This window comes from Typopeltis vanoorti, chromosome 11 (assembly GCF_054136105.1).
Source record: "Typopeltis vanoorti isolate ZY-2024b chromosome 11, IOZ_Tvanoo_1.0, whole genome shotgun sequence".
Taxonomy (NCBI): Eukaryota; Metazoa; Arthropoda; class Arachnida; order Uropygi; family Thelyphonidae; genus Typopeltis; species Typopeltis vanoorti.
In genome coordinates this window covers 65,818,007-65,845,258 of record NC_143559.1, presented here as the reverse complement: position 1 = coordinate 65,845,258, position 27,252 = coordinate 65,818,007, and the positions used below count along the sequence as shown (strand labels likewise).

General features: G+C 37.5%; 1 protein-coding gene across 1 annotated transcript in view; it reads right to left on the bottom strand.

Annotated features, from left to right (window-relative positions):
* LOC150101681 (uncharacterized) overlaps positions 1–26,062 on the bottom strand; it is a 41,926-nt gene extending 15,864 nt beyond the window's left edge. Inside the window, exons 1-2 of the mRNA XM_090400749.1 lie at positions 25,925–26,062; positions 151–354 (exon numbers count right to left, since the gene is read on the bottom strand). Coding sequence (XP_090256875.1) covers positions 151–337 — 187 coding nt within the window. The 5' untranslated portion in view covers positions 338–354; positions 25,925–26,062. The remainder of the gene's footprint in view (positions 1–150; positions 355–25,924) is intronic.
* Positions 26,063–27,252: the final 1,190 nt, after the last annotated feature.

The window sequence follows — 27,252 nt, the reverse complement described above, 5'->3', positions numbered from 1 at the left end:
CAGAATCTTTGTTGATAAGGTAATTTCTTACTTTTGTTTTTTTTTATTGTAAAGAATGAGAATCTTGTTTACTCTCTCTCCAAGTAATTATAAAGCAGAGTATAAATACAAATTTGAATAAGTTATAAGAAATTGCTGGTACCAACATACCATCATGTTTTCTGTCATTCTCAGTCTGATTGTAAATTATGTGGTATGCTCCAAACCCTACAGCATTCCAAGCGAATAATATATATGCAATGTTTAATCTTCTTGACCATTTTCTAGCAACAGCTTCTTCAATTGGTGGAAAGAGAGAACGAATAAGCACTCTCAATTTGTAGAGGATGAGACCCATTATGATTTCATTTGAACCTATGAAAAGTATATATATATATTTTTTTTTTAAAGTACATTTCCATTAGGAATAATCAGTAAAATTTAGCTAAACTTAAATGGAAATTAAGCAAACAGTCATATTATATATTTTGTCCCAGATATGATTAATAACATGTCAGCCATTTTATAAAATGATAACTTATCTGCAGTTAAATGAAAACAAATTACCAACAAAGAGAGGTCAGTACAAAAAAATTGAGGCAATAATTAGCATCATATCAAGAATGGCACAGAACTTTAGTTCTTTATGATCAACATATCTTGCATAAAATAACCAAGAAGCAAACTTAAAATATTTATATAAATTTTAGAAACTAGTACCCTCTATACCAAAATTTATATTTACAGCAGAATGGAAGAAATATAATTTAATGTTTTTAAAGCAGTGATCAGGGAAGAAAATGAGAGAGACAGACAGACAGACACAGATAGAGTAACACTTCTCCTGCTGAGTTTCTTTTAACTTCACCTTCTGTCTGTTCATGGTATCTGTGTACTGTGAAAAGAATTTTGTGTTTGAAGGCATCAAAAAAAAAAAAGAAAAAAATCAACGCAAGAACAATGAAAAGACATTACATCACTCAATAATATGATGAGATACTGACATGACATTTTCATGAGAATAGTAACTAGACATTGTAGTTGAAACTTCACATACAAACTTTGTTTTCTTACACTTGGATAAAGGATGAAACCAAGAATATAATTTCTCATCATCATCAAATTCCTGCGATGTACCCTCAAGAAGTGTACAGCATATGATAGTACTACATGAAAAAAATTACATCATTACTAACTTCCTATCTACAATTTTCCTCCAAATCAGTCTGTTACTTGTCAAGACTCCAACATTATCAGATCTTATATTTCTAACGTCTAAGGCACTTTGTACCGTATCAATCCACCTATATCTTGTTCTTCCTCTGGGTCGATTTTTTGCCAACCTGGCAGAGAACACTTGTTTTGCTAATCTTTCTTCGCTCATTCTGTTTAAGTGACCATACCACCTGAGATTAGCTCTGCTAACGCATTCCTGGATGCTGACAATGTCAAGTTATTTTCTAATATCCTCGTTTTTAATATGATATTGCCATCTGTTCATGCCTATAATCTTTCCCAGGACTCTCATATCTGCGGTCTCTAGTCTTTGGTCAAGTGTTTTACTTCTGACCCAACTCTCTGATCCATAAGTTACAACTGGTTTGAACACTGTCTTGTATACAGTTAATTTAGTGTTCTGACCAATTTTTCTCTCTTGAATAAATTTATTCCATATGAATTTATTCAAATGACTTCCCACCATACCAGCTTTGCTGATTCTGTTGTCTATTTCTATATTTAATTTACCATCTTCACTAAAAATTGTGCCTAAGTAACTGAAATGTTTTACTTGTTACACAGGTTCTCCATTCACAACACAGTTGACATTTATAATGATTCTGCCTAATTTCATTGTCTTTGTCTTTTTATTGCTAACTTTCATACCATATCTATTACAACAGTTATTCAATTTAGTCAGAAAATGTTGCAGACTTCTAGCGGATTTATTTAGAACTATAACATCATCCGCATAAAGCAAAGAGCTGACATTAACATCTCCAATTTTGATATCATGTTTAATACCATTTTCCTTCATAATGTGATCCATATAGATAATAAATAACAGAGGGGATAATGTACATCCTTGTCTCACACCAGATTTAACATTAAACCATCTTCCTGTACTTCCTTCAATTCTAACTGCTGACTTACAACTCAAATAAAGACTAAGTATTGCTTGATATAACGAATGGGTGATTATGAAGAGCTCAGGGGACAGCTTGCAGGTGTAGCGTGGAATGAGGAGTTAGCTGGAAAAGAGATCAATGTAGCTTGGGAGATTTTCAAAAACTATCTAGTAGATGCAATGTCTAAATGTTTTCCAAGGGTGAGAAGGTTAAATAAGGTAGGTGTGAAATGGATGAATAAAGAGATTAAGCATGCGATACAGAGAAAAAGGGCATTGTGGAAGCAGCATAGTGGAGGCAGCATAAGAGAAGTGGAAATAACCAATTTCATGAGGTCTACAAAGACCAGGCAAGGAGAGTGACTTGGTTGGTGAGAGTAGCTAAAGAGAGGTACGAACAGCAGTTAGCTAATGAAGCCAAAAAGAATCCTAGGGAGTTCTTTCGATATGTAGCCAGCAAAAGAAAGAATGATTATGGAAGGATGATATTGATTGGAGAAAATGGTATAAATACAGCTGTTGCAGAATGTGTGGTGGAGATACTTAATGAGCAGTTCATAAAGATCTTTCAATCTTGTGAATGTGACTTCATGGAGCAATTGAGAGCAGTTGATGATGGGGAGGAGAGACTGACAGTAAGTGAGCAAGAGGTGTTGGGGAGTTGAGTAAACTAGATGTAAATAAGGCTGTGGGACTTGATAATATATCACTGCATATTCTGAAGGAATGTGCCAGAGAGTTGACACCTGCCTTGACATATTTTTTTAATACGAGTCTTGCACTTGGTCAAGTTCCTAAAGAGTGGCAGGAGGGCAAGATTGTGCCACTTCATAAAGGAGGTGATTGAACTCAAGCATCAAACTATAGGCCTATCTCTGTGTCAGGTGTTGTGGTTAAGTTGTTGGAGAGTTGTTCATAAGAGAAGTGGAAATAACCAATTTCATGTGGTCTACAAAGACCAGGCAAGGAGCGTGACTTGGTTGGTGAGAGTAGCTAAAGAGAGGTACGAACAGCAGTTAGCTAATGAAGCCAAAAAGAATCCTAGGGAGTTCTTTCGATATGTAGCCAGCAAAAGAAAGAATGATTATGGAAGGATGACATTGATTGGAGAAAATGGTATAAATACAGCTGTTGCAGAATGTGTAGTGGAGATACTTAATGAGCAGTTCATAAAGATCTTTCAATCTTGTGAATGTGACTTCATGGAGCAATTGAGAGCAGTTGATGATGGGGAGGAGAGACTGACAGTAAGTGAGCAAGAGGTGTTGGGGAGTTGAGTAAACTAGATGTAAATAAGGCTGTGGGACTTGATAATATATCACTGCATATTCTGAAGGAATGTGCCAGAGAGTTGACACCTGCCTTGACATATTTTTTTAATACGAGTTTTGCACTTGGTCAAGTTCCTAAAGAGTGGCAGGTGGGCAAGATTGTGCTACTTCATAAAGGAGGTGATTGAACTCAAGCATCAAACTATAGGCCTATCTCTGTGTCAGGTGTTGTGGTTAAGTTGTTGGAGAAGCTTGTGAGAACTAGGATCCAGAGTTGGGTTGACAACAATGGTATAATCTTTGATGGACAGCATGGATTTGCTCAAGGGAGGTCATGTTTTAGTAATCTACTTACTTATTACAATAAAGTGACTGCTTCCTTGGACAGAGGAGAAGGATACACAGTAATATACTTGGATTTTGCAAAAGCTTTTGATAGAGTACCTCATGATAAGTTGACAGTCAAACTAGAGCAGATGGGGTTGGATATTAGATTAGTGCATTGGATTGGAGACTGGCTATCTGATAGGTATCAACAAGTTGTGTATGGTGGTGCGATATCCAGGAAAAGGAAATTCACTAGTGGAGTGCCTCAGGGGTCTGTTTTAGGGCCATTATTATTTAACTTGTATATTAATGATATTGGCAAAGATTTGGATGGAGATATTCAGTTGTTTGCAGATGATGCAAAGTTGGGACGAACCATAAAGAGTGGTGAGGATGTTGTGGCCTTGCAAGAAGACTTCAATAAATTGAGTGATTGGGAACTGAAATGGATATGTGAGTTCAATGTTGCAAAATGTAAGGTTTTAAAATTTGGAAAACAAAGATAGGATGCAGAATTTATGCTTGGTGAGAATATACTGTTGGAGGTAGAGGAAATAAGAGATCTGGGGGTGATAGTGGATAACGATCTGAAATTTAGGGGACACAGCCAAAATTGTGAAGACAACACAAAGGCTTCTGGGAATGATGTGGAGGACACTGACTTGTAGAAGTAAGAAGATTCTTGTTCCGTTGTATAAGGCTTTGATTAGGCCAAACATGGACTATTGTGCCCAGATTTGGTCATCGGGTTTTCAGAAGGATGAAGAGATGTTGGAAAGGGTCCAAAGCCGACTGACTAAGGTAGTTTCCAACCTCTGGAATGTTGAGTATGAGGAAAGATTGAGAAGACGTAATTTGCAGAGCCTGGTGGAGAGGAGGAAGAGGGGAGATATGATAGCGACCTACAAGTCGGTAAGGGGGTTGTTATAAGATCAATGGTGGAGAAGTTCTACAGAGAATAGTGGGAGATCAGGGGAAAACCAGAGGTCATCCCTGGAAACTGTATAAAGAGGGTGTGAGTAGGGGAGTAAGAGGCAGGTTTTTTTCGTGCAGAGTTGTGAATGATTGGAATGCCTTGCCTGAGAGTGTGGTGTCTGCAAAGAGTTTGAGTGTGTTTAAGACATGATGAGATGTATGTGTGATAAAAGGACCTCCCAGATGAGTCATTGACTCCATGAGGTCTTGGGGTAATAATAATAATAATAATGCCCCATTGACACCATATAACTGTAGCGTATTGAATAGCTTCTCTCTTGGCACCTTGTCATATACCTTTTCCAAATCGACAAAACTTAAATACAGATCTTTGTTATATTTCCATGCTTTCTCGACTATTTGTCGTAAAGTGAAGATCTGATCATGACAGCCTCTATTTGGCCATAATCCAGCTTGTTCTTCACCCAGCTTTTCTTCCACAATTCTTCTCAACCGTTTCTCAAGTATACTTGCATAGATCTTGCCAGGAACACCTCAGTAGGGAAATACCTCTGTAATTCTCACATTCAGTTTTATTTCCCTTTTTATATATGGGTACTATGAGAGCTCTACTCCAATCATCGGGAATTCGTCCCTCTGTCCAGGCTTTCTGAACTATGCAGTGCAGCCACTGTAAGACTCTTATACCACCATACTTCAGCATTTCTGGTCGAATATCATCTACTCCTGCTGCCTTTCCACATTTCAAGCCTTTGATGGCTTTTTCTACTTCAAGTATGGATATGTATTCCTGACTGCATGCCTGGTCAGTGTTTTTTACCACTGTGCTGTCATCACTGCTTGTTTCATTTAGCAGTTTTTCAAAGTAATTACTCCATACTTCATTGATATCTTTTTCTCCCGTTTTCATATCACTGTTATCATCTCTAACTCCTTTTACAGCACTCTTTCCTCCATTCCTAAGCTTCTTCAATAACCTCCAGAATACTTTGCCACCTTCTTGATATTTATTTTCTATATTCTTGCCAAAGTCCTCCTATGACTTTTGTTTAGCTAGTTTTACACAGAGTTTAGCATTCTTGCATTTGTCCTATATTCTCTAAGAGCACAAGCTGACTTATTTGCCAGGAACTTTTGATATGCTTTCTTCTTTTCCTTCACTGCCTCTTTAACTTCCTATGTCCACCAGGGAGTTCTGATTTTTTTATCCTTGCACACAACCTCACCACATGCCTCTCTGGCAGAATCAATCAATGTTTTCTTCAGAGTTTGCGACTGAATCTCCAAGGTTTGATTCCTGTTCTCAAACTCTTTCATTTTCTTTTCAATAATCTTTGTGTATTTTAGTCTACAGTTCACATCTGAGAGCTGCTCAACTTTCATTCGCTTTAAAACTTTCTTGCCTGTTATTCTTTTCAATATGAAATTCAATTTTATCCTGCTCAAGACTAAATAGTGATCACTTCCAATTTCAAATCCTCTGTACACTCTGGTGTCCTGCACCAGGGAGAAAACATCACTATCAACAATAACATAGTCAATGAGACTTTTCTTATTCCTAGCCTCTTCTCTCCATGTGAATTTGTGCACATTTTATGTTGGAACATGGTGTTAGTAATAACCAGTCCATGTCCTGAGCAGAAATCCAACAGATATTTGCCATTATTATTAGCTTTACTCTTTTCTCCAAATTTTCCCAAAATATTTTTGTATGTCTCGCAATCATTTCCTACTCTGCTATTTAGATCCCCAACAAGGACCAACTTTTCCTTTTTCATTGTGTCAGTTGCTTTTTCTAAAGCTAAAAAAATTCCTCCCCTTCTACCTTAGTAGAATCTTCTGTGGGACCATAGGCACAAATAAGTCTCATTGTCCAGTTCCCCATTCTCATATTTACCCACATTACTCTACTTGAGACCGACTGCCATTCAAGAAGATTAGCCTCGTATTTTGTGTTGAATACTATGGCTACTACTTTTCCTTGATTGTCATTGCCTAAATATAATATTTTGTATTTATTGTTCAGAAACATCTCACCAGTTTTTGTCTTTTTTGTTTCAGTCACCACTATTATGTCGATCTGGTACTTATCTAATTCCTCAGCAAGCTCCATTTCTTTGCCATTCAGGCTTCTTATGTTGACAGTACCGATCTTTAACTATGGTGATGTTGAGTTGGGGTGTGTTTTCAGATTTGTTCCAGTAGCTGACTTTTCTCTGGTTCCCTGGTGAAAACAACGGGGACCTTGTTTATCCAGGTGACGCCCCAGCCAGCATGAAATTTTGTCATGTTGTACCATCATTTTTTAGTTTGGTTTAACCAATAAGAATACAATTTGGTCAGCTAAATTCCAAATTACCAGCCCATCCTCGTTCATTCAGTATCCAAGTAGATACCCAACAGGGTGCACCACGAAGGTGAGGATTGGACATTAGGTCAGAAGCCCTGGTCGGATTCTCCGCATTCCTTTAAAGGCTATGTTGAGGTCTCCTCTCAGTTATACAGCTTTGAATTTCTTGGCATCTTAGACATTTAAACTAGACATTTTAAAGGAACATGTAGTAGACACATTTTTATAATGACTGACTAATGCATGTATAGAAAAATAACATTTTATTCAACTCCAATATATTTTATCCTGTTACTAGGACATCATCAGAGAGTGAGAGAGAGGATCAGTTAACAGCATTCAAAACATGAATCACAAGATATGTCACATAGTGTGCGACATATCTTACTTGCTCCTGTGTCAGTCACAGCTGACTTAACCAGGAAAATACACTATTTGAGTAACAGTTTTTCAATAGTGGTAGCATCTCACAAATAAATGTACCTGTTCCGATCATTTGTTTATTTGGATCAGAAACAGAATTATTACAATTACTGGATAAAATAAACTCCAAGTACATTATTGAACATAAATTTAACAACAGTCTTCCTTTTCTGAATATTTTAGTAATCTGTATACTTCTACAGACAGTATTGAATTTTCTGTCTGGAAAGCATTCTTCACTGGCAGATACATCTGTGGTCACACCATCATCCATCACAAAAGACAGGTATTATCAAAACTCTTACACACAGAGCTCACAAAATCTGTTCTTCTGAGGAAGAATTAAATAAAAATCACCTAGACTGCTAATGGATATAATGAAACCACCATCTAGAAAAGTATCGATAGATATCATCCCTCGACCAGACTATAGTCTGATATGTCAGACTATACGCTACCATCAAACCAAAGATAAATTACTTCTCTCCTTGCCTGGTGTCTATTATGTGCATTGTTCATGTTGACTGTTATTTGGGTTGTTCTGCTGAGATTAGCATCTAAAAACGTCACGACTGCATCTGGTTGAGACAGTTGTAGGTGTCCTCCCGCGATGAGTCTTCGGACTCCTTGGAGGTGTCAGGAATAATAATAATAATAATAATTCTAGTCTCATCCCATCTCTTAATTGTTTATCCCTGACTTCTATGTCCTCCAACTTGGTAGTATAGAAGCATCTTCTTGGGCAGTCTTGAACTTTCCATTTTTCAATATGTTCAATTCACTTCTTTCAGTATTTGTATATTTTGTCCAATACTGAGTCTATTTTTAGTTCTTTATGATCTTCTATCTTTTTCTGTCCCAGAGAATATAGCCTGCTCCTTCATAGGAATTTCTCTGATTTCTATTCTTTTTTTTTTCCTTCTGCAGTTTTCATGGTCCATAATTCACTTCCATACAGTAGATAAGGTTTTGCCAAAACTTTATAAACTCTTATTCTCGGAGTTTATAGTTTTGAATTTGAAAATTTGAAAAGGTTTGAAAATGTTACTGATCATCCATAACTTTAAGAAATTCTAAGTTTAGATATCAATGTCAGCTTCTTTTGTATAGGATACAGTGCATCTGAAGCAGATGATTTGTTCTAAAATTTTATTTTCAATCATAAGTTTAATTCTGACTAGATACAGTCAGAAGTAAAGCCTTTGCAGATCTTAAACGCCATGACTTTTGTTTTGTCTGTTGATATTTGCATACCAAATTTTTAGAAATTATGTTTAAGGAATATACCGATTTCTGAATGTTGAAAGTTTTTTCACTTGGTTATACTATAAATTAAAGATGCTAAGAAATTATATTCTTGGTTTAATCCTTTATTCAAGTGTAAGCAAACAAAGTTTGTGCCTGAAGTATCTCCAGGACGGGCAACTCCTATATAGAGGCTAACGATTTCACATCACTTGCTTTAGTATCCCATAATGTAAAGCACATATCCTTTCAAACATGTATAATGTTATGCATTATGGGAAGGGTCACTACCCAGACTGGTTTCGACCTTTATTGAGGTCTCATCAGTGGGAACTAGACCCTGAAGTGATACCAAGGCTGAAGTAATGCACAAACTGTAGCGCTAGTGTCGCCGTAGCACATGACGGTGAATTTGAGCTGTGCTGAAGAAAGTGATTTTTTAATCGGTGAGTAGTCTGTTTTTTACGTTTTTGAGTGCTAAATTGTTTCTTAGGAATACGAGTGTACTATAGTGGTTATTTTTTGAAGTTAGTGCTGTCGTGATATTGTGTATTTTGTTTACCGAGAAGACAGGGGGGATGCATAACGGTGAAAGACAAGATGAAGCTAAGTTTTCATTACTGTATTTAGTTTTATTTCATTTATTTAGTGTACTTAATGTTTTGTTTTGCTTGTAATTGTTTATACTTTTCTTATTTATTTATACTCCCTAATACTTATTTAGCGTTTATTTTTTGACACTATTTTGAATAATTAACGATTATGCTAATAGTCCCTCGGCAGTAACGAATGATGGCGGATTCAGCTGCAGTCGCAAATGTGTGTCGCCAAGTCCTCTGCCATTTATGCACTCTATTATAAGCAATATAATAAGGGAGTTTGTGGCATGAAGTATTTGCGGCATGTATGCATCTTGGGATTGGATATCTGGCTTGTGAGAGAGGAAGAGGTGCGTGTGTGTTTAAAGTGCAGGCAGCAGGCAGAAATAAATGCAGCAGATATCTCAATAACCAACCTTGTTGCTCCAGGAATGGGAAATAAATATAGGAAGACGAGTAGTGTGATAGGAGAGAATGAAGAAAAAAATGTGAATGAGAAAATAATAGTTGATAGTGTAGAAGGCGTGAGTGACTGTGAAAGTTTAGAAGATGGTTTTGTTTGGGAGAGTGAATTTCGATTTAGAGTGACTGACCTGCACAGGGAGATAGAGGAGCTGAAAGAGGAGATGGAATGTCTTGGGAAAAGTATGATAAATATGAAAAATGAAGTTAGGAGAATGGAAGAGATAAATACAAGGCAAATCAGAGTAGGAAAGAGAGAGAGAGTTTTGGGAATGATAGGAGAGGAGAGAAATTTGTGAATGATAAAAGAGGAGAGAATGGAATTGGATGTGGAAATGGAGAGAATGGAAACAAGAGAGAGAGGTATGGGAGTGCTAGAAGAGGAGAGAATGGAAACAGTAGGAGAGACGGAATGAGAGAGAGAGACATGGGAGTGCTAGAGGAGGAGAGAATGGAAACAGTAGGAGAGAGGTATGGCAGTGCTAGAAGAGGAGAGAATAGAAACAGTAGGAGAAATGGAATGAGAGAGAGGTAAGGGAGCGCTAGAAGAGGAGAAAATGGAAACAGTAGGAGAGACGGAATGAGAGAGAGGTATGGGAATGAAAGAGGAGAAAATGGAAACAATAGGAGAGAGGGAATGGTAAGAGGTGTAATGTATGGGGACTCAATGATCCGTGGTGTTCAAGATAGGATGCGTGAGGAGTGTTTGCCAGGAAGAACAATAGAAAGGGTGGCTTTGGCAGTTAAGAGAGGTGAAAGGGTGGATGAGATGATTGTGATGGTGGGAATAAATGACTTGAGTGGTGGTGTAAATAGGGCAGTGAGAGATATGAGATTCTTGCTTGAGGTGGTACGAAAGAAGACACAGAGAGGAAAGATAATGTGTGTGTGTGTGTGTGTGTGTGTTGCCTAGGTATGATAATGACGAACTGAGCAGAAAAGCAGTAATATTGAATGACATAATAGCTAGAATGTGTGACAAGAGAGGACTGGAATATGTGGATGCTTGGAATGCATTTGACGACAGAGAGGAATTGTATGCAAGAGACCACTTACAATTGAATGAGGAGGAAGTAGGACAACTGGAGAGATTGCTGTTCTGAAAAAGTCAGTGTCCCAGGGAGGATGGTAGCAGGGGTGGCCTCTTGTGGGAATGGGTACTTGGGAGAAGGGGGACAACATCATGTAACACTGAGCCCAGTGGAGTCTAGAGGGGATAATGCTGGGTATAGAAACAATGGCATTTATATGCTATATACTAATGCCAGGAGTATCTGGAATAAGGGAGAGGAATTGGTGGCGCAGATAGCATCAGCCTGGCCAAACATTATTGGGATCACCGAGACGTGGTTGACAGAAGAGGATATAATAACAGGAATAGAAGCTGCTAGGTACAGCATTTTTCGGTAGGATAGGAAGGGAAAGTGTGGTGGTGGAGTACTGCTTATGATAAGTGACGACCTATGTCCTCTAGGAGTGGAGACTTTGGAAGGCAGTGGCACTAATGATTTAGAAAGTACATGGTGTGAGGTAGAGGTGGGCAAGACAGGATATTTAGTAGGGTGTTGCTACAGACCCAGGAATACAGAGGGTGGGGACCAGGAAATTTTTAGACAGTTGAGTTTGGCAAGTGCAAGAAGAATGATTGTTATGGGAAATTTTAACTACAGTAGTATAAACTGGGGAGAGGAAGATGCATGTAGCAATAAGGGAATGGAATTTCTAGAATTCTTGAGGGACAAATGTCTTAGGCAACATGTAATAGAGGGAAACAAGAGGTTCAAGAGTTTTGGATTTGGTTATAGCATCAGTGGAGTTGATAATAACTGAGTTGACATCTCTCCCACCAGTTGGAGAGAGTAACCATATGGTTTTGACTTGGAAAATGAATAGACATACAGGAGTATCAAAGAGACAGGAACGTATGTGGAATTATAAGGCAGGTGATTATAATAGTCTAAGATGTCAACTTGGGGAAGTTTCATGGAAGGAGGAATTGGAAGGCCGGGATATCATTAGTGCGTGGGAAATTATGAAAGAATATTTGTTAGTAGCAATGGTAAGTTGTATACCACGAGTAAACAAGAGGACACAATTTGGAGTAAAGTGGATGACAAACAATATTAAACAGGAATTGCATGTGTAAAAGAAGCTGTGGAAGAGATATAAGGAGACAGGTGAAGAGTACAAGACACAGGCCAGAAAAGAGTGACTAGTATAGTAAGGAAGACGAAACTGGAATATGAGAGGAGATTAGCCCTAAGATCCAAAGAAAATCCTATGGAATTTTTTTACATATGTGGCCAGTAGGAGGAGAAATACTGTGGAAGAATGATATTGTGGGATAAAAATGGGAATAGAGTGACTGATGCAGAGGACATAGTAAAATTGTTCATTGAACAATTTATTGGAGTATTTCATCCTGGAGGAGTCAGTTTTAATGCTAGAGGAATAGGGCAGGTTCGAGGTTTAGAGGTACAGGAGGAGAGTGTGTTTCAAATACTGAGTACTCTGGATGTCAGTAAAGCTGTGGGACTAGATTGTATTTCACCATGAGTTTTGAGAGAATGTGCTAGGGAACTGACAGTGTCTTTGACCTGGCTTTTCAATGAAAGTCTGGCTGCAGGAAAGGTGCCCATGGAATAGAAGGAAGGTAAGATAGTGCCATTGCATAAGGCCGGTAGCAAACTGGAAGTGTCTGATTATAGGCCAGTTTGTGTGTCATCAGTAGTTAGTAAGATCTTGGAGAAAGTAGTAAAAAACCGTATACAGCATTGGGCAGATGAGCGTAATGTTATCTGTGAGAGTCAACATGGATTTGTGAAAGGGCGCTCTTGTTTTAGCAATATGCTAGCCTTTTATGATAAAGTTACAAGAGCATTAGATGAGGGAAAGGCATATACTACCATTTTCTTAGACTTAGCGAAGGCATTTGACAGGGTGCCACATGATAAGGTGATATTTAAGTTGCAGCACATGAGTCTGGATGTCAGATTGGTCAACTGGATTCAGGATTGGCTGTCCGATAGGTATCAGAGAGTTGTGTATGGTGGGGCAGTTTCAAGGAAGCAGAGGGTTACAAGTGGGGTCCCACAGGGCTCAGTACTGGGACCTATATTGTTTAACCTTTATATCAATGCCATTGTCAGTGGATTGCAAGGGTTTGCAGAAAACAACTGGATTCAGTTGTTTGCAGATGATGCGAAGCTGGGAAGGATTATTAGTAATAGTGCAGATGCGGCAGGCCTGCAAGAGGATTTGAATAAGCTAGATAGATGGGCAAATGATGGGGGGAGGTGTCAGTTTAATGCAACAAAATGCAAGGTCTTGAGGTTTGGGAAACATCGATGGGACACTGCATGGGAAGAGTTATACTGGAGGAAGTAGGGGAGACAAGAGATCTGGGGTTGATGATTGATAGAAACCTGAAATTTAGGGGACATATTGCAAAGGTGGTAAAGATAACACAGAGGATTGCTGCAATAATGAGAAGGACACTGACCTGCAGAGATAAAACGGTTATCATTCCATTGTATAAGACCCTGATCAGACCACACTTGGACTATTGTTCTCAGATTTGGTCCCCAGGATTTGAAGGGGATAAATTAACTGTGGAAAGGGTACAAAGGCAGATAACAAAGATGGTTTCAGGACTGTACAATGATAGTCATGAGGATCGGCTGAGGGAATGTGGACTGCAGAGTTTGGTGGATAGAAGAAGGAGAGTTGATATGATTGAGACTTTTAAACTGTTGAGAGGTGGTTATAGGGTTGACACTGGGGAGTTCTTTCGCTTGGTTGAACAGCAGGAAGGAGTGATGACAAGAGGCCATCCCTAGAAGTTATGAAAGGAAACTGTGAGCAAGAGGATGAGGAGTGGTTTCTTTGCATGGAGGGTGGTTGAACCATGGAATGCATTGCCTAATGGAGATGGTGAGAGCGATATGATAGACTTCGCGTTTCTTAGTTGGGGGGAGCCTCCCCCTCAATGAGTCTCCATAGACTTTGTTTCTTAGGAAGTGTTTCGAAGGACCTCCCACGATGAGTCTTTTGACTCCATGAAGGCCTGAATAATAATAATAATAAATCTTTTTTTTTATTATTAATAAGGTGTGTCGTCCGCACGGTTAGTCTAGTGGCTATGCGTTTCGCAACCATATGCCTGGGGAAGGAGTGTCCTAGGTTCGATTCCCGTCGACAAAGTGAGGTGCTCAAGGATCTTCCTCAGCCATAGCCAAGTTAGCTGGTCTTGGGTGTGGACAGCAGGATTCCCCCCCCCCCCCAGTTTATCTGGGGTTTTTCATCTCGCAAGCAGGCAAACCGGCCCCATGAATACACATGGATTACAGTAATGCAGCCACTTCGCCACTCCTCTGCTGCATTCCCTTAGAGGATGCAGCAGAGGAGTGGCAAAGTGGCTGCATTAATATACCAGTAACCCCTCATTAGGAGGGGGACTTAATGCATCCTAGGACGGACAAGAAAGGAGAGGATAGGAATAAGGTGCATCTCCTTTTGGCTACTTACATATGGAAATATGACTTCTGCATTACTTCAACCTTGGTATCACCTCAGGGTCTGTCTCCCACTGATGAGACCTCAATAAAGGTCGAAACCAGTCTAGGTAGTGGCTCCTTCCCATAATGCAAAACATTATACATGTCTGAAAGGATATGTGCTTTGCATCATGGGATACTATGGCAAGTAATGTGAAGTCATTAGCCTCTATATATGAATTGCCCAGTCATGAAGTTACTTCAGGAGCAAACTTTGTTTGCTTACACTTGGATAAAGGATTAAACCATGAATGTAATTTCTTGCCATCTTTAATTTATACTGGTTTCTGGAGTTCATCATCTCTCGATTGATACAGGGGCAGATGTGTGTACAAGAAAGAACTGAGTAAACCAGGGTTGTGGAGGAAAACAAACAAGTCTGAAGAAAGGACAGTCAAGAAAAAGAGAAAAGCATATCAAAAGTTTCTGACAAGTAAATCAGCATATGTGCTGAGAGAATAGAAATAAATGCAAGAAAGTGAAGCACTATGTAAAACTAGCTAAACAAAAGTTGTGGGAAGACTACGGTAAAAACATAGAAAATAAATATCAGGAAGATGGAAAAATATTCTGGAGGCTATTGAAAAATGCTTAGAAATGGAGAAAAAAAGTGCTATAAAAGGAATTAGAGATGATAAAAGTGACATGAAAACTGAAGATAAAGATATTCTAGATGTCCAGAGTAATTACTTTGAAAGACTGCTAAATGACACAAGCAGTGTCAGCATGATGGTAGAAAATCTCCAGCATGAATGCATCAGGAATACATATCCATACTTTAAATTGAAAAAAGTCATCAAAAATGTGAAAAGCGAAATGTGAAAAGGCAGCGATAGTAGATGAAATTTGGTCATAAATGCTCAAATATGAAGGTATACAGGTTTTACAGCGGCGGTATTGCATAATTAAGAAGGTCTAGTCAGATGTTCGGATTTCAGATGATTGGAGTAAAGCTCTCTCATAATATTCATAGTACCCATCTATAAAAAGGGAAGTAAAATTTAATTGGGAGAATCACAGAGGAATTTCCTAGGTTATTCTAGGTGAGAATTATGCATGCATACTTGAGAAGGGAAAAATTGTAGAAAAGAAACCTAGATATCTCTTTCTCTCTTTTTTAATAGAAAGCCAACACACAGAGGAAGATATCTACATAAACAATCACGTTACTATCCAGCCCAACAGTATAGAATTTTAGCCACACACACACACAGTGCTAATGCTATTTGTTCTAACCTTTTCCTTTCTTTCATGCTTACACAGTGATCAGAATACATTTTGAAACATTATGGAGACAACTACCGTGTTATAGGGTAAAACTTTAGTTTAATATAAACCAAAATCAACACTCAACGTTTCGACCTTCATATCAAGGTCATCCTCTGAAGCATACACAATATATACAGAGAAACAAGCTGCACTACAATCTACATGATTTGCTAAAGTTACTGACCAACCGTTACTACAATTATTGGTCTGCCCTCTGGTGAAAAATCTATTTGTTCTAAAGATGCAACTCTTTAGCTTGTTGGATAAATAGCCATTGGCCAAGATCCTACATGACCGTTCCCAAATACACAAAAGCAAAACCACTATTCCTATTTCACATATCCAAGGTACACTTGAAAATATAGCCAAAGTAGTAATTAAAATATAACCTTCACACCACATGTCAATTAGAAACTTTGATCTGCTCTCCTAAGGACAAACTCCATCCTCTAGCATATCCTGAGTGTATGAAGGTCCCTGTGATTTAGCCTAATATGGACACACAGAAAGATCTGTTAAAGGAAGATCTTGGTGAACATAAGAAATACAGGGTAATTCTAAATTACTGTCAGGATTTACGTGGCCTATGATCAGCACCATTGACAGGGTGTAGCATAGAGACAGCCTGCCTTATGGCACGGCTTAATAAGGGCACTCATTCAGCCATATTGCGGTAGGCACCGTCACTACGCTAACAATTCCTGTTAGCATATCAAGTGCAGAAAGAAGTTTTTCCAAGTTTAAACTGATTAAAAATTATTTGCGAACAGCAATAATCCAAGAAAAGTTGGTTGGTCTAGCAACTATATCGATAGAGGCGGACATAGCCTTATAATTTAAATTTAGAAGAGCTTATAAACAGTTTTATTATGCGACATCCCCGTAGAGCAAACATTTAATTAATATTACTATGTAATCGTTTTGCATTAATGTTTCTCTTGTAATAAAAACAAAATAGCAATTGGAGATTTTCTTATATTTTTGTCTTATAATCCGGCAGGGGCGATATTTAATTATTTGCCTCAGAGTGTGATCTAATCTGGCGATGGCCCTGCTTATGATTTTCAAACTGGAAACAAAATAAAACTGCTTACAGAATATGAAAGTTTAACTCAAAAGATTTTATTTGGCAATGTTTTACTTGCCACATTGATGTCTGGGAGATAATATGATGTCATACTTTAAAATGGCAGCTGTTCAAGAGAAAGCAATGTGTGTGTGTGTACTTCGGTTTTTCAAAACAAAGTCCATTATCACAATACAATGTCATTACAGAACTCGGTATGGAAAACATCCACCTTCAGATAATGCTATTGAACGTTGGTTAAAGCAATTTCAAGAGAGGGTTGGTATTCAGCACCAAAAAGGAGCATGAAGACTGAGCACTTCATAGGACAATGTTGATCGAATCCAGGAGGCATTTTATCAAAACCTACAAAAATCAACTAGACGAGCTTCTTTGCAGTAAAGTATACCACAATCGACTGATTGTGGTATACTTTAGAGGGTTGTTCATAACTGCCTTCAACTTCGTGCCTACAAAGTGCAGACTGTGAAGGCTTTACAGCCAGATGATTAAACTCTGCTGTTTCTAATTTGCTCAAGAAATTTTGTCAAAAGTTGAAGCTGGTAAAAATTACTTTCAGAGATGGATGTTTAGATGAAGCAACGTTTTGCATATCAGGTAGGGTAAATTGTCATAACTGCAAAATATGGGGATCAGAAAATCCTCATGCCATTCGAGTATTCGAAAGACATAGTCCAAAGGTGAATGTCTGGTGTGCTTTGTCATGTCGAAAAGTTTTGGGACTGTTTTTCTTTGTGGAAAAAACAGTGACAGCAGCGAACTATCTGGATATGTACAGCTGTATCTGTTACCCCAGCTGGAAGATCATCGGCCAGATGTGGTGTTTCAGCAAGATGGAGCACTGCCACATTGGGCTCTTATCGTCTGAGAATTTCTTGACATGCATTTTCCTGGGCACTGGGCTAGGGATGGTGGACTGATTCCATGGCCTCCACACTCACCTGATATTATGTTGCTTGATTTCTTCCTGTGGGGGACATGAAGGACACTCTTTACCAGATCCCTATGACCTCCCTCGATGAACTGAAGACCAGAATTGTTGCTGCAATAGAAAGTTACACTACAAATGATGGGGAAACTTGGACACTTTATGTGCCATGAAAGGCATGCTTGTTGAAGTTGTTTAGCATTCTGCAATATTCATTTTACAGGTAATAAAACTTTTTGAGTTACATTTTCATATTTATTCTGTAAGCAATTTTATTTTGTTGTTTCTGGTTTGAAAATTATAGGCCATGGAAACTCCAACAATAATTTAGAATCGCCTGTACATTCACTACAATTATTATGGCAAGCCTGGACTGGCAGAAAATTCTTTGGACACACTTTCACAGAGGATTGGATGGAAGAAAACCAATATGCTATACAGAAGTTGTTACAGGTCAGCAAGATTATTTTTAGAATCTGCAATGGCTATGAAGCATTCTCCAAACCTTTACAAGTATGGCTGCATTAATTTGCCAGACTTATCTTAAGATCAACTCCTACACAACTGTAATGCTTTTTTTTTAAACTATTAGAGGGTGCCAAATTAGAACTTTAGATCTTTTGAAGGTAAAGTTCCTGGAAAAAGAGGCAGGGGTAGACCATCAATGAGATGGATGGATGGATGGTGTGTATGGAGTGACTGATCTTCAGAGAGTTGAGGCTGCCAGAAAAGCAAACAACAGGACTACATGGCGAGGCCTGGTGTGGCACATCACCGAGCATCGGAATGACCATACGGCATCAGTAGATGCCCAGTGAACATAGAGAGAGAGAGAGAGAGAGAGAGAGAGACAGAGAGATCCTTTGTCTCTGTTACAATTTGAATTGTTTCACTTACTTATTATTGTGTGTAAACTGTTACATGTGTGCTCTGAATATGTTTAGTCAGTTAAACATCTTTTTGTAATTTAATTTGTTTGGTGTTGTAATATCATTAAAATATGTTATGAATGACATACAAAGTAAAACTCCTCACTCAGTGAGGAGTTTTACATTATACATTCTCTTAACCACTCTGCATAACCAACATTCCAAAGTCCTGATATTATCTTAGTCATTTATCTCTGGGTTCTCTCCAATGTTTCCATATCACAATGAAAGCTCCGTGATCAAATCTAAGCACAATAGCCTACGTGTGCTGTAATCAATGCTTTATACAGCAGCACTACAACCACCACATTGCTACTTGTTAGTGCTTCTTATCACAGCAGTAATACAACATACAGTATTTGCAACACTTTCGCTGTGACTTCTAAACTTTCGAGCACACACACAAAACCATGTGTAAATGCCTTATACAGTGGCAATACCACATTATCAATACTCATCAATGTGCTCCTTATCACAGCAGCAATACACTCAACCATCAATATCACTACTTCCTGAAGCACAATTCCACCAATGCAGTACACAGCATCATATCTCTGCACTCCAAAGTGCAGCACCTTGCATTTATTAATATTAAAACCATTTGTCCAAGCTAAAAGTGATTCAAAACTTCCAGAAGGGAATTAATATCAATGACACTCCTTATAATTCTCTCCTACTTTGCATCATCAGCAAATGAGCCACCATAGTTCAATCAGTGATGCCTTTTGGCTGGAAAGAATTTTGAATTCTGTATTGGGTTTGCCTTAGTTGCTTTAGCCATAAATCCAAAACAATTTAGTCATAAACAAAACAAAACAAGTCATCACCTATTTGACCAATCTGTTATCAAATCACACGCCATCTTGTGTTTTACTCCATAAAATGTCTTTGCAAAATCAAATATTATCACTGTAAATGAATCTTCCTTATTTAACACAGTCATCACATTATCATAAGATGCAACCAGATTACTATCCTTCCCAACCTCATGCTGACCATCACAAAGAATTCTATACTCATCTTGACCCAACTGGGTCAAGATATAGACTGATCTGTAGCTGGAAAACTTCTATCCTAGAATCATTATTATTATTATCATCATCATCATCCCAAGACCCCATGGAGTCAGACTCATCACAGAAGACCCTTGTCATGTACGCTGCTTGTCGTACCATGCCCTAAACACATTCGAATTCTTTGCAGAATCCCATTCTCAGGCAATACATTCCAATCATTCGCAACTCTCCATGCAAAAAAAAAAAAAACAAAAAACCTGCATCTTACTCCCTTGTCACATCCTCCTTATACAACTTCCAAGGATGACCCCTTGTTCTCCCGCCAGTTTATGAAACACCACTTCAATGTTAATCCTATAACAATCCCTTACCAACTTATACATCTCTGTCATATCATCTCTCTCTCTCTCTCTCTTCCTCCTATCCACTAGATTCTGCAAGCTGCATCTTCTCAACCTTTCTTCCAACTCAACATTCCAGAGAAATTACCAAAATAAATCATTTCTGGACTTGACTTTACAATATTTCTTCATCTTTTTTGAAAACAAGGTGACCAAATATGTGCACAATAGTCCATATGTGGCCTAATCAAAGTCTTATACGATGGAACCAGAATCTTCTCACTTCTACAAGTCAGTGTTCTTTGCTTCACTGATAAAATTTGGTGTGTTCTCCTCACAATTCGGGCGACTTGTCCTCCATTTAGATCCTTATCCACCATCAGCCCAAGATCTCTTATTTCCTCCACCTTCAACAATATATCCCCACCAAAAGTAAATTATCCCATCTTTGTTTTCCAAATTTTAAAACCTTACATTTTGCAACATTGAAGTGGAATTCCCACTCCCATGCCCATTCACTCAGTCTATCAAGTCTTCTAGTAAGGCCACAACATTTACTCTACTCCTCATAGTTCTTCCCAGCTTTGCATCATCTGCAAACAACTGAATATCTCCATCCAAATATTCCCCAATATCGTTAAAATACAGGTTAAACAGCAGTGGCTCTAAAACACACCACTAGTGACTTTCTCTTCTGGGATTTTTTCTGTTACATATAAAAAGAACTCCCTAGGGTTTTTTTTGGGGGGGGGGGGAGCTTCATTTGCTAACTGCTGCTCATACTGTCATTTTGCTTCCCTTACCATCATAACGCTAATTACAGACATAGACCATATTGGTCTATTTGTTCCGATCTCATTATTATTATTATTATTACTTGACACTACAGGGAGCCCAAAGACTCATTGAGGGAGGGCATCTACTCTACAACTATCTCCACCACCCACAATCCACCAACTACAATGAACCACATCTATATCAATGCCATCTACTGCCCAACACTAGTATTTTTACAGACAATCACAAACATCCAAGCCCACGGCAGGATTTGAACCCCACAGCCTTTTGCCTGGAGAGCGAATACGCTAACCACTTGGCCAACCAGGCCAGCAAAAAATCCTGCTACCTCCGTATGAGATCGGCTAACTTACCTTCAATTGAGAAAGTCCATATAAAGATTCCTCCTGTCACGATGAGAATCGAACTTAGGCCTTTTCTAATTGAAGGACCAAACGTACCGTCGTTCTTCCAATTGAGCTATTTAGAGGCGCTATATAATTATCCAGCTAATATCATCTTTTGAGGTCAAATGGCCTTCTCTTTCCAATTGGTTTCTATTTTTAGTAATTGTTTAGGATATCATGTGTTGGCCATTCAGTTTACATGTTCTATCTAATTTGTTTGCAACTGTTTAGTTTCTTCTATTGATTTTATTTTTTGTTTTCTTTTAAAATATCTTCATTCCTTTTTTGTCTAATAATGTGTATTTGCAATTCTCATGACTCTCATTTCACTTGTTTTTATTCTTTGTCTTTTTCGTTTACTGTCCAAATTTTGCCTACATATAATAATGTAGGTACTGCTAAAGTATAAGTATTGTATATTTTCAAGTGTGTTTATTTTTTGTAGTTTGGACTGAGCGTTCTATTTATCAGGCCTATAATCTGTAAAAATTTTGAAGTTTTTAATTTTATGTCTTTTTCTCCTTCATATGATATTTCACATCCAAGATAATTGAAAGTATTTATCTGTTCTATTAATTAATAGCTATTTTTAATAACTTTTAATATTAATAACTATTTAATTATTAATATCTATTTTACTTCTAAGTGAAGTTTGTCCACAAAATGCCATTGGTTTAGTTTTATCTAGAGATATTTTCATTTGAAACTGTTCTACTATAATGTTTAAATTATATATCGTTCTTTGTAAATTGTTTTCCTTATCTGATATTATTACCTGATCACCTGCAAATAAGAGCATATATATTTTGTTATTCTGGGAAATTTCTATATGGGTTATTTAAAGTGTTTCAATGTATTAATATTTCATTAATATAAATATTAAGTGTTGTAGACAGAGGGAGACAAGTCACCCTAATTTCCTTTGATGACATGGTCAAATCCAACACCCTCAATCCTTGCGTCCCCTCTGTTACATACTGTTGAGGTTACTTATCCCTCAAAAACTCAAGAAATTCAATTTCTTTACTTCTGTTCACTAACTTGGCATCCCAATTTTTATTGTCATAATTAAAACTACCCAGGATGATCATCCTTTGCTATTTGCTTGACTAATCTGTATATATATTTCATAGTAAATAAGACCTCCACATTATCAGGTCTATAGTAACATCCCACTAAGTATTTCATTCTACTCACCACTATCTCTCACCATACTATCCTCAAAACAAGTGCCATTATCCCCCCCCTTACATGGACATAACTCTTTTCTATCATCAATAGTAATCACCCTCCCTCTTTACCCTTTCACTGTTCATGAAAAACATCATACCCTTCCATCTCTATCCCTGTCAGGATGTCATCCTTATCCAACAATTTCTCACTTATTCCAACAATTTTTGGGTGAACAATCTCAATCAATGTGACCATTTCATTTTTCCCTTGTTTCTGATACTTCTAGCATTTGTATACAAAAATAACAGCTTATTCCTTGGATCTATAACAATTTTCACTGATGCCACTTATTAGATCTGACTTCTCTATACCGATCCCAGTACCTTCTTCAAATCCAACTGTTCTCCCTACATCTCAAGCCATCATATTCTATACACATATTCACTTACTCTTTGAACAACCTTTCTCATGCTGTCTTCTCCTGTTTACCCTGAGTCTCCCGATTTCCTCATTCTCTACACTCATGCTACCCACTTCAATCTCTCCTTCCTTACTCTCCTGCTCTTTCACATTGCTCAGAATCATTCTCTGCACTTATTACTCTCCCTTCCAGCAGCAGCAGTCTCACCCAATGACTCACACCAAAACCATTCAAATACAGTCCAATCTTATACAGTTCAATTTGTCCTTCAAACTCATTCCACACATTAACAAACTGCACTCCTTTCTCTTCACACATTTTCACTAACATATCTTTCATAATCCTGCTCTATGCCTTATCTCATCATTGTCATACATGGGCAACAACACACCGACTACTACCTTTCCTATCACATTATCTTTTATTCTTCTCTCAACAACATCCTCATATCCAGTCTTACATCCTCCTCGTTCCCAGTTGTCATTTGTTCCTACTACCACTACCTGTCAACCCTGCTCACCATCTTGCCATTGCGCTCTGTTTTTCAATATCACTCACACACACTTTATTGCCAATCAAAATTTTACTTGCTATCACTTCCACATACGTTTTGACCATTTGCACAATCTTATTCAAACTACCATCTTGCTTATGGGGGGTGATATGATTTTTGCCTTCTTTCCACTTTTCAGGAACTTTTTTTTTTTTTTTTTCACTGCAAGACTTTCATTAAATAACCATATCAAGGCATAACTACCTTGATCTGGTTATTTAATATAAATTAAAAATACTGTGATATGTTATCCAATCCCACTCTCGCATTAGCATCTACACCAACACTAATACATCTGTGATTTTTTTCACCTCTAATTCCTGTATTATCAGGCTCTCTTCTGGGTGCTGCACCATTTACATCAGTAAATGGCACTTTGCAACATAGTAGACGAGATTAGGATGGTCACTCTACTACTGTAATTATCTACCAATATCACCCTTACATAATTATTCTTCCTCCTATTCTTTTATTCTTAAAACAAAGAATTCCCCTACAGTGATGTTCCTTATGTGCACATCACTAACACAAATGAGGAATTAAAAAAAAAAAAAGAGACATCACAACTATGCATTTTTTTTCAAATATCCACAATCAAGATGGACATATAGAAGTCTCAGTATGGTTAGGATTAGCATAAAATCCAATACAAACAAACATATTTTTATTATTAAACATATTATCATGCTAACTCTCCTGTAGTCAAAGATCATTGGGAAAGGGGGGAAAGAGGTGTATACATTTGCAATTGCATAAGAAATATATATTACAGACATTCGAATTAATGCAGTGGTCATATATTTCTCATATAGAAGTAGTAAAAAGGTATATCATCTTATCAAAATTCTGTGGATTAGAGATGTGTAAGTTTTTTTGTTTTTTTTTTGCTTAGATGCAGATCAAATTAAACTTACCAAGAATTATATTCTTGTTTTATCCTTTATTCAAGTAAGAAACAAAGTATGTGTGTGTGTGTGAAATATATTCATGACTAGGCTACTTGTACATAATAACCACATTAATTGCCTTTGTATCCCATAATATAAAGCATATACCCTCTCCTTTTGGATACGTATAATACTATGCATTATGAGAAGGGCCACTACCCAGACCAGTTTCAACCTTTATTGAGGTCCCATTAGTGGGAAAACACAATTACTGTGAAATGTAAAAAATATCCATTCCTCAAACTGTTTTATAGGTTTCGACTAAATACCTTCTTAGCCACTTTGTCTCTCTCCTACAAATTCTCTAAGTCTTTCTGCATAAGAGAAGCCATCAAAATTACATATCAATTTAGTTACTCTCCTCCTTACCTTCTCCAGTATATCTATATCTTTTAAGATAAGAGCACACCAAACATGGATGAAGTATTCTCTATTTACTCCAAACCAACACCTACTAACAAAGTTCCTACAAATTAATGAAATAATCCCATTTGTTTAGAAAAGTTCACATTGGACTGCATTATTATTCCTGGATCGCTTTTCATCTTCCACTATTTTGAATTTATCTTCCCCCAAATAACAGGCTCTTAGATTTTTGATAGCCAGGTGAAGGACTTGACATTTTAAACTGTTAAGCGTTAATTTAATTACCATCCCTCAAGCCAACAAAATATATTTAAGTCAGTCTGAAATAACAGCCCATTTCGGTGTCAGTTCAAATTTTGACATTAATAACTGAACAATTATGAACACTGGACCCAGAAGTGCTGACTTCTGTGGAACCCCACTAGTTACTTAGAGCCCAGTCAGTAAAATAACCATTCAACCATTCTCAGCTTTCTCTCCCTTAATCATTCTTTTAATCACATCATTGCCCTACACTTAATGATGGATTTTCCAAATTTGTAAGAATGTGCAGTACTGAATTCCTCCCTAAAGTGAAATGATGCTTATTAAATTACTAAAATTAGAAGATGTCAGTTTTAATATCACTGTATAAAATTTAATTTCCTGCATTTATTCAAAACAGGTGTTACTTTTCAGTCCACTTTGATTAAAGATAGTATCTGGAAGCAAAGAAAGCAAGTTTCTAGATTCCTTAAAAACTGCTAAAACAACATGGAATTCGGGCTCGAACAAGGATTAAAAGTATTTGATCCAATAATAACATCAGAGGATGCGATAATGAGCAATATCGAAATATATAGGCCCCATAATTACTTTGCCAACAGCTGAATGAGAATAAAATAATTGTAGGATCTTGAACTGAAAGTAAGAAAATATATATAGAATAGTTGGCCAGACAACAAAACGGCAAGAGAATGAATTCCAAACTCCTGCATACTTCAAAAGTGCTGGAAAAATCACCAAGAAAGGATGAACTTGGAAGAATGGTAGCAATGATGCTTAGCAGTTGCTCAAATATTTAAAGGTGATTCTAGGTAACCAGAATTTCCGGTTTTACGTCAGATAAATTCAAGAAACAAGTCCGTAAACAGATAGTAACATTCACTGCAGTGAGCGGTTAATCCCACATATTTACCAATCATATGGGCTAATCATAATACGTCAGGATTCATCCCACTCTGTAATGGAATGGTTCCATCGCATGGTGTATTATCATTATTATTCAAGATAGGGAAATATATATCAGATAAAGAATTGTAAGTATTCGCTAACTGCACAGCACTGATGAATTCCATAGTCATTTAAAAATTCCACGATAAAGGGCTAAGCAAAATTTACTCAGTATTTCGGTTATTTAAATATTTTAAGCGACTTAAAACTATCATTCTATTTCACCTTGTCTCGAAGAAAATCTTCACTGCATTTTTTTTTTTTTTTATTATTAACATGACATACACTTTCATCGAAAATAAAACATCAGCGCCTCCAAATGATATTATACAGAAGTTAGTCAGAACATGGCATGTACAACTAAAAGGGCTAGATGTTGATAGTGCATGGAAGGTGGTTAAGAACTGTTTGCATTAAGCATTGGCTGACTGTATACCTAGAGTCCGAATAATAAATCAAGTAGGGGTTAAATGGATGAATAACACCATTAAGCTTGAGCTGCAAAAAAAGAAACAACTGGAGGGAATTTAAGGAGAAAGGTGACTGGCAGGCACATGAACGCTATAAAGCGCAGGCCAGAAGGGTAACGAGTGTGGTAAGAAAAGCACAAAAGAATTACGAAAGAACATTGGCCATGCATCCAAAACAGTTTTTTCGATATGTTGCAAATAAAAGGGAAAATGTATATGGCAGAATGATTTTAAAGAATGCCGATGGTAAGGAGGTAACCGAATCAGTTGATATAGTTGAGTTACTGAATAAGCACTTTGCAAGAATATATCATCCAGGTGGTGACATTGCAGAAATGCATGAACCAATAGATTATACGGGAATTGTGGTGAATGAAGTGGAGGTGAGTAGTATATTGCAAAACCTCAATGTCAATACATCTGTGGGATTGGATGGTATACCAGCTCGTGTCGTACGTGAAGCAGCTAAAGAATTATCAGTGCCCTTGACCATTTTGTTTAATTTGAGTCTCGGGTCTGGGTTAGTCCCGAGTGGGGGGTAGAAAGAGGGGGAAATAGTTCCACTGCATAAAGGAGGTTCCAAGACTGCTGTTGTAAATTACCGACACCGATTAGCATATCAGGAATCGTTGTCAAAGTCTTGAAGAAATTAGTCAAGAGAAGAATACAGGATTGGATAGATGAAAATGGAATACTGTATGGGAGACAACATGGTTTTGTGAATGGTAGATCATGCCTCAGTAACTTGCTCACGTTGTATAACACAGTGACGGCTGAACTGGATAAGGGTCATGGGTTTACAGTGATTCTACTGGACCTTGCCAAGGCCTTTGACAGGATACCACATGGAACTCTAATCAGTAAATTGGAGCAGATGGGGATAGATATAGGGTTAGAGAGATGGATAGGATGGTTTTTGAAGGACAGATACCAGAGAGAGGTTTATTCAGGAGTTGAGTCTAAAAGACGGCTTGTGACTAGTGGTGTGCCACAGGGTTCTATTCTTGGACCACTTCTTTTCAATGTTCATTAACGGAAAGGATCTGAGAGGAAGTGTTCACTTGTTTGCTGATGATGCAAAGT